Raw genomic sequence first — 13,658 nt, 5'->3', positions numbered from 1 at the left:
ATGCCCCCCCCCATCCCCGTTCATGGCCCTTTCCCGCAGAGGGAGGAGGTGGAGGGGGGGGGTTAATTTCAAATCAGTCTGCTCAAAACCAAACAAAAACCAAAAAGAACCACCAAGAAAAAAAAGTCGAAGGTTTTTTATTGATTTTTTTATTAATCGATGTCCCCGTGCCCGCAGGAGCGATGTCCCCGCAGGGCGCCGGGGCCGGGCCGAGCCCTTCAGCGCTGTCCGGGGCCGCTCTCTCGCCTGCTCGGCGGCCGGGCCGGGGGGGTCTTCGGCCGGGGACTCCCAGCCCCGCCCGGCTGCCGGGGCGCCGGCTCCGTCCCGCGGGGGCCGCAGGGGCGGGAGCAGCCTCGGGGCCCGGCGGAGACGGCCGTCGCAGGAGCGCGGCCGGTGCTGCGGGGGGGCGGCGGGGCCTGGGGGCGAGGGGCAGGGTCAGCACCGCGGGCACCGCTCGCGCCCTCCGCCAGCGCCCCCGCCCCGTCCCGCCCCGTCCCGCCCCGCACCCCAGAGCCCCCCCTGCCCGCCTGCGGGCACAGCCCCGCGCTCGCCCCCCACCCCCGGCACACAGCGGGGTGCCCTCTGCTCCCCGCCGTCCCCTTCGCGCCCCGGGGGTCCCCCCGCCAGCCCGCCCCGGCCGTACCGTCCTGGCCCGCGGGCAGAGGCAGCTGCTCGTCCCGCCGGCCCCGGTAGACGTGGCCGTCCAGGCCCAGGAGCTGCGTCTGGTCGTGCTGGGGAGGGGACAGCGGTTGGCTGGGACACGGGGCCCGATCCCGCGGCCCAGCAACCCCCCGCACCCGGCCCTCCCTGCGGAAACTGAGGCACGGACCCTCCGCACGCTCAGCATCCCCCTCCCAGCCCCGCTCCTCCCCCCCGTGTCCCCCCACCCCATCCCTACCTTGCTGGGGAGCACGGTGAGGGGCTGGAGCAGCTGCGGGGCGCCGGGCGGCCGGGGCTGGAGGCGCGGGGCGTGCTGCAGCGGGGCGGTGAGTGTGTGCTGGCCCCCGCACTGCCGCGGCACCCTGGGGTACACACGCTCGGCCGCCTGCTCCCTGTGGGATGGGGCACGGGAGTCAGCGCCCGGCACCCCATGCGGCACCCCAGGCGGCACCCTATGCCAGGGAGGGGGCCAGGGGGTGCTCCCTGCTGGGGTACATCCCTCCCGGCTCCCCCCAGCTGCTGCAGGAGACCCCCACCCACCCAGCCCTGTGCACGGTCTGTGTCCCCAGGGTCCCGCTGAGCTGGCTGTGGCCCTGGCAGGTCCCTGCACCCCGCGGCAGGGACACCAGGAGGCAGGAGCTGGGCTGGCCCCGCCGCGGGGCTTCATCTCAGCGACTCCTTTCACAGGAGGCACCCGACCCCCCCAAGCCCGAGATCAGGCTGAGACCACACACAACTCATCACATGCCGCTTCAGCGCCCTTCAGACGGACACTGGGGCAGAGGGGGCAGCGTGGGGGGCTGTAAAACCCCCCAGACCCGGGGCAAGCACCGCTGACCCTTGGCGGCACATCTCTGCTCCCCTGCCCTGCCCAGACCCCCTGGACGCCTCTGTCCGGCCACAGGGAAGAGCTCTCCCTCGCTGGGGCTGGGGGGTCACCCAGCACCTAAGGGCTGGGGATGGCTCCCCGTGTCCCCTACCTGTGCCCGGGCTGCTGCGGTTGCTCCAGCTCGACGACAGGCCAGGGGTGCTCGGCGAGGTGGGGGGTCAGCGGCGGCAGGGCCGGCATGGCCACGATGTGCCTGGGGAGGGCAGGGGCCACGTCTGGGTGACGGGGGACAAACTACCCACCCCGCCTCGGGGCAGCGCCCCAAAACCCACGGGCTTGTACCCCGTGGCACCCCGCTGCCCCGGGGAGGGGTCCCCGTCGCCCTGCTGATGCACAGGGCTGCGCAGGGGGCTCGGCAGGGTCGGACCCCCAGGCACACACACAGACCCCCGTGCCCAGCACAGCAGGGCACCGCCAGCACCCACCTCCCCCCGTCCCACCCACGGTGCCAGGGGCTACTCACGGGCCAGGCGTCTGCACTCTGAGGGGCCGGTCGCAGGACAGGCACTGGAAATCGGGCAGCAGCTGCCTGGAGTGGGGAGAAAAGGGCTGGGCGAGCTCCTGGGGGGGACGCAGCCCGGCCCACACGCAGGCAGCAGCTCGCAGACAGCAGCAAGGGGCTGGGCGCTCGGCTTCAGCCAGGTACGGCGTTTGCGGGGGGAACCGTGGGGTCTGGAGCCCGGTTAATCCCCCAGCACCCAGCAAGGTCCCAACCCGCTGGCTGGTTACGGAATAAAGGGGGTGCGATGGGGGGAGCGGCTGGTTGTGGGCTCCCACCGGGGAAGAAGCTCCACCTCGTATGAGGCACCGGAGAAGGCGCAGAGGGGAGCGCCCACACCCCCCCACCACGGGAACTGCTCCCGCGGGCACCCACAGCACCCCAGTCCCATGGGAACGGGGGGTGCTGGCAAGCGCTAATTACCCCCTGCGCCTTGCCAGGAGGGCAGCTCACGACCCAGCTCTGCGCTGTTGCGTGTCGCACCCAGGCGGGCACCGGCCAGCACAGCCGGAGGGAACGGGGCGAGCGCTGTCCCCGAAGCCACCGCCGTCCCCATCACACTCACTTCTTCATCCCAGCTGCATCATCGACCTCTGTCAGCAGCAACTTCTCCTTGAGCTGTGCCAGGGCGCTCTTCCAGCGCTCATCCAGCTGCTGCCGGAAAGGCCCCAGCTCCAGGCGGTCCAGCTGCGGGGGGACGCACAGCCTCAGCCGGCCGCCCCGGGACGGGAAGTGCCAGTGCCCCGGGGGGACAGCCGGCAGGGAGGGGGGACCCTCGGAGGGACGCTGCCCAGGGCTGCCAAGACCCCCAGGTGCTGGTTTTGCATGGCGGGGACGAGCCAGCCCTCACCTTGGAGCCCAGCTCTTCCCACAGCTGGCGCTGGACCTGCTGCCAGCCCTGCTCCTGGCCCGTCACCCGGCTCTGCACCTCCTGGATGAGCTCCTGCAGCCGCTCCATGCTCGCCTCAAACTGGCTGCGGCTGACTTTGCCGTTCAGGGCGGCTTTGTCTGCTTTCTAGCACCGGGGAAAGGCAGGAGAGCGGTGGGGAAAGGGTGGAGGCAGGAGGGGCAGGGCCAGCGCGGGTCGGGGCAGAGGGAGGAGCGGCTGCGTGGCCCCGCTTGCCCCATCACCCCCGTGGGGTCGGTCCCAGCGGACAAAGGGACCCGGGGGGAGGCAGAGGGACGCGGCGAGGGACCCGCAGCTGTTCTGGAAACCCTCCTTCCCCCCGGCCGCTTCTGCCACCCAGCACCCAAGGGACAAGGGGCGTTTGTCACCCTGCCCGGGACCCCCTGGCTGGCGCCGGGGTGCCTCGAGGCCATACCACGTCAATGCCCAGCAGCAGCTCCTCCTTGTCGGCTTTCTCCTCCTGCAGCCTCTCCAGGGAGTGGAACAGGGCCTGCCAACACAGAGAGCACCACCGTGACTCCAAGCAGGGTTGGAGCTGCCTCCCAGCCAGCCGAGCAACCCCTGCTCCCCAAGAAAAACCTCCAGGAAAGGGACTTTGAACCTCCCCAGGGCTGCGGGCAGGTTGGCAGAGGGACAAATCCCTCGTGGTCCCCAGCCTGGGCTCTGCCTGCAGGATGCTCTCAGCCACCCTGCGGGGCTTTCAGCCACCCACCTCGATGTCTCTCTGCTGCTTCTGGCGATCATCCTGGAGGCTCCCCGTGATGGAGCTGAGCTGCTCGCAGTGCTCTTGCACCTGCACGATGCTGGCCTGGATGTGCCTCAGCCGCTCCTCATCCTGCTTCAGAGAGGAAGGCGACAAGGCGGTGGTGTGCAAGGGGGGGCTGGCTGCCCCGTGGAGACACCCCCGGCTTACTTGCCTGCTGGCCATGGGCTACCAGTGCCAGCAGGACACATGCATCAAGGCTTTCATTGCCTTCCACGCTGCTGACTTGTACAAGCCGAGCTGGGGGGCAGCAAGGGGCTCCCCCTCATTGCAGCCAAGCACAACCAGCCGGGGGGGGCCCGGCAGCCCCCTCCCAAGCCCCCCACGCTGCCATCTCCCTACCTGTCTCCTCCCCGGCAACTGCCTTGCCGCCTTGCCCATTGCCTGCCGCGACACGGACTCCACCAGCTCCTGGAGCTCCTCGTAGCGCCGGAGGAGCTTCGCCACATGTGCGCCGCTGTCCCCGCAGCAGGTGGGGCACGCTGCCTGCACCCCTGCCCACTCCTGCCCCGTGCTCCCCACCATGGCCCTCAGCTCGTCCAGCTGCAGGAAGGGGAGAAGGAATGGCTTCTGAGATGGGATGCACGTGGCCAACGAGCCTGGGTGCCATGGAGGCTCGACGGCCCCACCCAGCCAGGGGACGCAGCCGGGACCCCAGCCAGGACCACCCTGCCCAGCGCTGGGAGCGCTCCCCCCCCAGCCTCACCTGCTCCTGCAGCTGCCTGGCCGTCTTGGTGACCAGCTGCTCCAGCGTGGCCTTGGCCACCTCCTGCTGCTGTCCCAGCTCCCACTTCACCTCCTGCAGCACGGACCTGGCCAGCGAGAGGGGGCATGGGCAGGCTTAGCCCCTTCTCAGGGGGTGTCTCTTGCCCCTAGACTGGGATGCTGCCAGCCCCCCCAGGCTCCCTTGCAGCCCCACAGGGTAGGAAACCCTCTCCCACCCATTTACCCCAGTCGCAGGCTGAGCTGGTCGCTGCCATCCGCTCTCCGCTCGGCTCCAGCCACCCCCAGCTTTGCGAGGGCGTCCTCCAGCTGCCTGGTCTGGGAACAGCAGCAGGGGCACAGTCAGGGCATGGCCCCCGTGTCGTCCCAGCGCTGGGGCCCTTCAGCTGCCCCCAGCCCATCCAAACCCCCCCAGCACCCCCGCACCCCCTTGGGGACCGCCGCCGGCTCACCTTCTCCTTCTCGCCCTGCAGCTCACTGGCCAGGCCCTGCAGGGAGGACACCCGGCCCTGCAGCTCGGCCAGGACGCTGGCGATGCTCTCCTGGTCTAGAGGGACACGGCCAAGGGAACACGCTGCTGGTGAGGGGGTCTCGCCCTCAGGGCCAGGCTCTGAGCATGACAAGCCCCCTGACCCAGGGTGTACCCACGCCAAACAACCCCCGCCAGCCCCCACAGAGTTCCCACCTCCCTCCGGGAAGAGCAGGCGCAGCTGCTCAAGTTCACCACGGTCTGACTTCTTGGCTTCCAGCTGGGCCACCTGCTCCTTCAGGGCAGCGCAGAGGTGGCTGAGCTGCCCAATCTGGTGGAGAGCTTCCACTGTCTCCACGGAGTGGCTGGAGGCCCTGCTGGAGCCCCTGGAGGGGGGCCTTGGCAGAAATCCTCCTTCTCCTTCTTGGGACCCTGGAGATACTGCCTGCATCGCCGGGGTGGTGGTCTCGGTGCTCGGGGTCCCTGGCTGCAGCCCCAGGGTGCTGTTCCCAGTGCCTGGGGCCCCTGGCTGCACCCCCGGGGCAGTGGTCTGGCTGCCGGGGGACCCCGGCCGCACACCCAGAGTGGTGGTCTCAGTGCCAGGCTGCATCCCTGGGGTTCTTGTCTGGCTGATGGGGGACCCTGGCTGCATCCCCAGGGCAGTGGACTGGCTGCCGGGGGCACCTGGCTGCACCCCTGGGGCGGCGGTCTGGCTACCGGGGGCCCCTGGCTGCACCCCCGGGGTAGGGGTCTGGCTGACGGGGGCCCCTGGCTGCACCCCCGGGGTAGGGGTCTGGCTGACGGGGGCCCCTGGCTGCACCCCCGGGGCAGTGGTGCTGCCATCAGATGTCCCCCTCCTATCTGAGGGATCACCTGCCCGCTTCTCAGCGGTCCCTTCTTGCCCCCCCAGGGTGCCAGCCTGTGTCCCTGGAGACCCTGTGCCGGTCCTTGGAGCAGGCCATGTCCCTGGTCCTGTCGGCGCTGGCCCAGAGCTTGTCCCACACGGGATGTCCACGTCCGACTGGGGGCACTCGGCGAGGGCAGCCTGGCCCCCACTGCCCTGCTGGGAAGAGGAGGCAAAGGGGAGCAGGTTTATGGGCAGCCGTGCAGTGGCGAGGACAGACCCCAGGCCCCCCGCCATGTCCCCAGCCCAGGTCCCCAAAGCCCCGGCTCACGGGGCCAAACTCAAGCGCCCCACAAGAGCCCAAAGGCAAAGGCGGCCGCGCGTGTTTGCTCTAGCAGTGGGACTCACTGCTCCGGGCCTGCTGCACCAGACCCGCTCCCCAGCCCAACGGGCTGCACCTGCGTTGTGGGAGCAGCAGCCACAGGCAGCATTTGGGAACCATCTCGCGGTGCAAAATGCCGGGCTTTGCCCCAAAGGTCCCTCCACTGTCCCCTGCTCCCACCCGCCAGCCCCAGAGAGGCCGGGAGGGCAGGGAGCCGTGGTCCTGCCCCAGGCCGAGCGAGGCCGTGGGGCTGCGCACTCACCCCAAGGCTTTCGGGTGCTCGCTTGCCGCACAGAGGGGCTGCCGTGGGCTGTCGGTGCCCCAGCACTCACCACCGGCACACCCTGGCCTCCTCCTCCTCCTCCTCCTCCTTCGCTGCCCCCAGCAACCCTCCCACACCTCCCCGCACCCCAGGTTGCTCATCTCCTCCGGGGCCGGGGAGAGGCTCAGCCTTTCCTGCAGCCTTTTCTGGGGAAGGAAGGGATCCAGGGGTCAGCCCTGGCCGTGTAGCCAGCAGGGACGGGACCCCCGGGGACGGGACAGGACCCCCCCAGCATCTCTGCCCAGCACCCCAAGCCATGGCCCATGCCCTGAGGCAGGAGGGCTGGGAGCCCCGGGGGAGCTGGGGACGCAGCCGCCTCCTGTGCCAGGGCAGGACCTGGCCGTGCTGGCGGCCGTACCGCATCGCTGCCCAGCATCACCTGGTCGTGGAGGCCCAGCAGCCGGCCGGCAGCGTCCTGGAGAGTCCCCTGGCATGGGGCGAGGAGGGGGACAGCAGTCAGGACACGGGAGGGGGCTTGGAAAGGAGCAGCCGCCACTTGGCTTGGGCACCAGAGAGAGGGACGCGGGGCAGGGCTGTGCCGGGGGCTGTGGCTGGATTGCCCGCAGAGGTCTTGCTCTCCCCTCCTTCCCGGCGCCCGGGTGACTGTTTTTTGGGTGGGGGGCTCCAGGTGGGGTGGGCTGAGCCCCCCCCCCCGCCCCGCAGGGACATCCTTCACACTGGGTGACACCGACGGCCGCTGGGCAGGGACTGGGCAGGGACAGGGTGACAGGGAGAGGGGCAGGGAGGGGAAGGGGACCCGGCTCCCTCCCGCGGGCACCGGCAGCAGCTCACCAAGCCAAGGGCCTCCTGGATGGTGCGGATGTCCTCAGCCATGCGGGACTGCGCCGCCCTCACGCCGCCCATCTCCTCAAGGAGGTCCTGGGAGACAGCCCTGGCCTGGGAAAGGGGGGGGCTGGCGGGTGAACCCCAGGGGAGGGTCCCTGGGCACCAGGACCTGGACCCCTGCTGTGCTCTGCACAGGGCCAGGGGCAGCGCAGGGCCCGGCGCAGCGGCGGCACAGAGCCCGGAGGAGAGGGCGGCTGGCGGGGCAGCACTGGGGCACCGGCCAGAGCCTCTACCTTGGCGATGCCGCTCTCGTTCGACTCCACCTGCTGCTGCAGCTGCCCCAGGGCGGCGCCCAGGGAGGCGGCCAGGGAGGCGACCTGGGGCGGCTCCTTCCTGGGCAGCTGCTCCCCCGGCTCCCGGGGCTGCTGCCCCGTGCCCTGGGCCATGTCCCCCCGCCTCTCCGGGCCTGGCTGCGTCTCGGCAGGCTGGCCCCCCACGAGGAGGGGGCTCGGGCCGTGCCCCCGCTCTGGGGCAGGCAGGTCCAGCAGACCCAGGTGCCGGAGCAGGGCCTGCAGCAGGCAGCGCAGCATTGTGAAGTTTACGGCTGCAGGGTCGGGTGTCGCGAAGGACAGGTCCAGAAGCTGGGACAGGCTGAGCTGCTCCATGGCTGCCGCCCCGCCTGGGTACACACGGAGGTGCGAAGCACGCTGCCGGACGGGCTTTGCACCACAGCTTCTGTCGCTGAGGCTGGGGGAGCTCCTGGGTGCATCCCCGGGTGCGCCCTGAGAGCACTGTGATGTCACCAGAGTCACTGTTGCCCCCTGACCTCACTTGCGGTGGGCAGCACTACGTGGCAACGCGGCACGCTGCCAGCGGCACCCGAGACGTCGAGTCCCACCAGCGGCACCCACCAAGTCCTGCCAGCGGCTGACAGCACACCAGGTCCCGCCAGCAGCGATGGAGGCGTCTGGGCATGAGGCTGCGGCGCCGGGAGCTGCCAGGCAGTCCCGGCCAGGGGACACCTGCCCCATCTGCTTGGGACCCCTCCAACACCCCACTGCCATCAGCTCCTGCTGGCACACGTTCTGCCGTGCCTGCATCCCGCGCTGGGCTGGCGCCGCCGTCACTGCCACCTGCCCGCTCTGCCGGGGGCCCATCATGGCCATCCGTCACCTGCAGCTGGCTGAAATAAACCCATGGGGGATGCTGAGAGGGACCACGGCTGGTTTCTTCCCTGCCACTTTGCTCATTGCTGCACAACTGGGGAGTGGGAGTGATGTGGCGCTGGGAACTGGGGGAGAGGGAAGGCCATGGCTGTGGGAGCTTGGGGAGAGGGTGGGATATGGCTCAGGAGCTGGTAGAGAGGGAGGGATGTTGGAAGGGGAGGACAGAGAGCGATATGGCCGGGGGAATGGGGGGAGAGGGAGAAGAGTTCCTGTGCAGCTGGGGACAGGGAGGGCTATGGCAGTGGGAACTAAAGGGAGAGAAATGGACATTGCGTGTGGAAATTCAGAATTACTTGATTTTACAGATTATCCAAATCTCTTCACTTCCGGGCCAGTGTCAAAGCGATGGCTTTGCTTCGTAGAGATGGTAACCTCTGAGCAGGCTCCCATAGAGGCTGAAACCACTGGACTAAGTGTGGCAGTAGCGACAGCACGCGTAGATGAGTTTCAGATCATTGATGAACCTTTATTGCAAGCAGCATAGCTCTTTTTATATAGTGCATGTTTCTACTTTCATGATTATTCTGAAGCAGGGCTTTGTTTAATGTTTCATTCTATTTCTTGATACACTTTATCTATTCATTTTGCAACTACAAGCGAAGCCACAGACCAATTCAGCAGTTTCAAGCGCTCCTTACTCCTATCAGCAAGCGGCAACTTTCTTCCTCTTTCTCATGCTAGCCTAGCACCTGTTTGGCAATCCTCATTGTAGATTCAGCATTTCTCAATCCCTTCTTTGTCACATTGCAATTTACTCTTGCCCTTGATTTTTCCCGCTAGCTATAACAATATTGTAACAATATTCCCCAACAATTCCCCCTTTTTGGTTTAAAAAGATCATGGATACATCCGTATTTCCACCATTTCTTCAGGCATCATAGGATCAGCAGATCCCGTAAGTTCTTGAACCATCCACACCTTTTTTATAGCAGATTCTGTCATGCTCGGTACACACTTAAGGATACATGGTAATACAAGCGCGATAACGCAAAGCATAAGCAAGCCCATCAATAGTATTTTAATCAATCTAGCGAGCCACCCTCCTAGTCCCAGGCCCTCTAACCGCTCGGATAGTGGATCTGTCTCCTTTGTGATGTGTTTCATGTTTTCTTTCATTTGGGCCAATTGTTTGTGTATACTCTCTGAGTGGTCGGATAAGTTAAAGCAGCACATTCCCTCAAACTCTTCACAACCATGGCCTTGTGCTAATAGAAGACAATCAGTAGCAGCCCTGTTTTGCAGTGTAGCGTGTCTAACTGAGTCTACATCTAACAGCAAATTACTTAAGGCCGCAAAAGTAGCATTGGTCTGTTTTGAAAGCCAGCATCCCAACTTATTCAAGGTACTTCATGCTCTAGCAGCAGCTGCTCCAGGCACTAGTAAAGAAGCTGCAAAAATTTTTAATGTAACCCAGACATTGGTTTTCGGTTGAGATGGTATCCATGCTGTAAGGTTTGCTATGAGAGTATATAGAAAAACAGCTATATACAACCCTCCCATCTTCAAGTGACTGTCTCCTGATTCTGAGTTACTTCTTTTTCCTTTCCCACGGTGGGACGCACACACCTGGCTGGCATCCAACGAGGTCCTACATCTGTGGGAACACAAGCATAACCCTGTCCCCAGGTTAGTAGATCATGTGGTCCCGTCCACTGCCTGGGCAGGTCTCGAATGAGAACTTTTACATCAGGTTCCACCTGCGATCGTCCCTTCATTGACCCAAAATGCATTACAACAGGAGGATCAGTTTTATCAGTTCGAATTTGAAGGAAGTTCAGTACATATACTGCTTTATCCAGTCTAGCTTCAGGTGTCTCACCACTCCTTCCCCCTTTTTGTTTTAAAAGCATACGTTTCAGAGTCTGATGTGCTCGCTCGATGATTGCTTGTCCTGTGGGAGAATGAGGGATGCCAGTAACGTGAGTAACACCCCAAACCTGTAAGAAAGCTTGCACCTTAGCAGAACGGTAGGCAGGCCCATTATCAGTCTATCTGTTTAGGGATGCCCGCAGTTGCAAAAGCTTTTCGCCAGTGTCGAATGACGTGACCAGCATTTTCACCTGTTTGCGCTGTAGCTATAATCAAAGAAAAAAAAGTGTCAACCGTTACATGAACATATTTTAACCTGCCGAATTCAGCAATGTGAGTTACATCTGTTTGCCAAATGTCCAAGGCCTGCAGTCCTCGAGGATTGGCTCCTTGTATCTGCATAGGTTGCGGCAGTTGCTGACAATCGGGACACATGGCCACGATATTCTGAGCATCACTGTGTGCCAAATGAAATTGTCGTCGCAGTGCCCAACGTCCTTGATGAAAAAACTCATGTGACATACGTGCCTGCTGTTTAATGTCCGGCACCTGTACAGTCATTGCAGTAGAATTTGTAGGGTCAGAAACCAAAGAGTCCACTCGAGCATTGCCTTCTGCAATAAACCCAGGCAAATTAGTATGACTTCTTACATGTAAAACATAAAACAATGCAGTTTGGATTTGAATTTCTTGCCACAGAGCTCGCAGCAATTCAAAAACACACTGATTACGTGTATGCTCTATTAACAGATCTGTCCAAATGTTTTACAATGCCAGCTACATATGCTGAATCAGTAACCAAATTAAAGGGAGTGGGGAAATTCTGAAACACTTGTAATACAGCTCGTAATTCTACCACCTGAGGTGAACCCTCTTGTTGTACTACCATAGATTCCCACTTGCTGTCAGAATACCAGACAAGGCCCACCTTGCCTGTTTTGCCAGATCCATCCGTAAAAATGGTAATTCCCTCCACAGGAGTGTCTGCGCACAACACTCTCGTGGCAATTGGAAGTTCCGCACTCAATTTTATAACAGGATGGGAGGGCAAGTGGTAAACAACCTGTCCCGAGAAATTCTCCATGGCTGTTTGCAAAGCAAAGCTATTGGCCATACACCACTCAAAGTACTGAGCTGCAATAGGAACGGTCAGTGATGCAGGATCTCTGGCCACAAGCTCCCGACATCGCATCCGTCCTTTGATGATAAGCAGTGCTCTGAATGCAATAAACCTTCATGCCACATAAAAACATTAGAAAAAATCATACAAGAAAACCAGTAAAACAAAAATTGAACCTGAGCTTGCACTACCACATGCTGGAGAAAGGTAGAGCTGCTGGATGGTGAGAAAAGAAAGCACAGTATGTTTGCTCATCTTTCATTAATTTCTGAAAACTCTCAAGTTATACCGTTCTCATCGCAGCCATAACCTGAGCCTTATGTTCCACAGTACCCACTTTTGCACATGCCTTTATCATAGCATTCATATCTGGTTCCCCAGGTAAAGCTTCAACGATCTTTTGACAATCAGCATTAGCATTATCCCTAGCTAGCTGCGTTATCAATGTCTCTCGCAAATCCACATCAAAAACTTGTTTCTCAACCACCTCTTGTAACCTCTCGTCAAAAGGTAAAAATGGCTCTTTTGGTCCCTGTCTCACGGTGGTGTATCTGCGCACTGGAGATGCCAGTTGTGCAGTTTTTACAATCGCCTGCATACCCAACATCTTAATCTGATCTAAAAGAAGAGGATGCCATTGCGCCTGATGATTAGGATTAGCAAACTGACCCTCTCCCATTAAGACATCTACTCCATTACCATACCGAGGATCATCTTGACTGTATCGCAAATTTACCAGCGCCTGAGCTTCACAAGCGCTTCTCCAATTTGACATAAACACCGCAAATTGCACAGGCTGGAAAATTATCCTTCCCAGCTGCTTAAAACCCCAAGGAGTCAAGGTCTCCATTGTCAACAACATTAACATCTGCATACTTGGAGGAGAATTTATACCATATTGAGCTACACTCTTTTGCAAATCCTGTACAACTTTCCACGAAAAAGGAGCATGCATATGAGGCTGACCCGCAGCAGGATCATTAAAAATCACAGGATAAACAGAAGGACCAGATGCAGATCCACCCGCATCACCTCCCGTGCCTCCCAGTTTCTCTACCACCTCCCACTCCCCCTCCTGAGCTGCCGATGATTTTACAGCCTCCCAAAATTTCCCAGGGTCCCGAGGGAACACAGGAATTCCCGGCACGCTAAAGAGTTTATCTGGAGGGGCGTTAATCTTAGGTCTACAAGAGGGGCCCTCTGTGATACTTAGCCGATTGAGTGCCTGAGGCAGTTCTTCATCGTCAGCAGGTGGCGCAGAAGGAGAAGGATGTGCAGCTTCTTCTCTAGCCGAGGAGCCTTCTGCGGAGAGCGGAGGTGCAGAGGGGTGGGGGAAGGCGAAGCGCTGCCGGGCTGAGGCGCAGCCCGTGTCGGATGAGAAGAAGTCGGAAGCGGAGGGAGGGAGGGCGACCATCGTCGACAGCTTCTGATATTATTTCGCTGAGCAGTTGCGGCGGATTAGAAGGGGATGGTTGCTCTAAATTCTTGTAGTATTCGGCTACTGCACGGGGAGCGGTAGGTACAGGCGTCTGCACTTTTACCGGCGCCGCGTCTGTTTGTGCTCGCCTCTCGCCTGCGGAGGCACCGACGCCACTGATACATGGCACAGGAGGATGAGAGTTGCCGTTTTCACGAGTGGAAAACCTGCCCTTCAGCTCTCACTGACCACTGCAGCCCATCACTGACCGGTGGCCTGAGGACTTCATTCCTGCAGCTCTTCCAGGGGGAGCTGGGAGGGAGGAGTGTGGCTGCAATGGAGAAAAAAAGTCACAGCATTGTGCTCTGCAGCCATGTTTTCATCATCATTAGAAATTGGTTTTGGACTGACAGCAAGGAGAATAGTATTAAATTCTCACCCTTCCCACACTACTTTGCATAGTATGGCCTGTGGTCTAATAAAATACAAGAAATGGGTTTTCTCCGTTTTTATAGGCTACTCTGTCATGAGAAACACCTTTATTTCACTAATTTGAGCAGTTTATTTTTTCTAGACAAAGTGGTGGTTTCCTTTTATGGCTGGTGCTTTGGATTGGTGTTTTGATTTGGGTTTTGTGGGGTATGGGGAGTTTGGCATTTTTAAAGTTACTGACAGGAGGGGCAGAGTTGGTGTTTCAGGGCTGATGTGCCTGTGCTTTATTTGGACAGGCAACTACTGTGTTCACAAAAGCACAACCGTGTGCATTTAGAAATGATGAGACATGAACTGTTTGATTTACAAACTACACTGAAAATAAGTTTCCTGTAGTGATGCTTCCTTCT

General features: G+C 61.3%; 1 protein-coding gene across 1 annotated transcript; it reads right to left on the bottom strand.

The window, feature by feature from the left end:
- Positions 1–218: 218 nt before the first annotated feature.
- On the bottom strand, positions 219–12,813 carry LOC137671018 (uncharacterized protein C16orf96 homolog). The gene is made up of 17 exons (XM_068414237.1): positions 12,609–12,813; positions 7,538–7,923; positions 7,251–7,355; positions 6,817–6,885; positions 5,127–5,973; positions 4,894–4,988; positions 4,668–4,759; positions 4,425–4,530; positions 4,061–4,261; positions 3,668–3,793; positions 3,371–3,445; positions 2,899–3,063; positions 2,614–2,735; positions 2,013–2,078; positions 1,641–1,742; positions 899–1,052; positions 219–731 (listed from the first exon to the last, which is right to left on the bottom strand). The coding sequence occupies exons 1-17, from the start codon at positions 12,811–12,813 to the stop codon at positions 219–221; spliced, it is 3,429 nt and encodes a 1,142-aa protein (XP_068270338.1).
- Between the last annotated feature and the right edge of the window lie 845 nt (positions 12,814–13,658).

Source organism: Nyctibius grandis, chromosome 16, assembly GCF_013368605.1.
Source record: "Nyctibius grandis isolate bNycGra1 chromosome 16, bNycGra1.pri, whole genome shotgun sequence".
In the NCBI taxonomy this organism is placed as follows: Eukaryota; Metazoa; Chordata; class Aves; order Nyctibiiformes; family Nyctibiidae; genus Nyctibius; species Nyctibius grandis.
The sequence above is the reverse complement of the archived record's forward strand: the minus strand, read 5'-3'. Positions and strand labels throughout refer to the sequence as shown.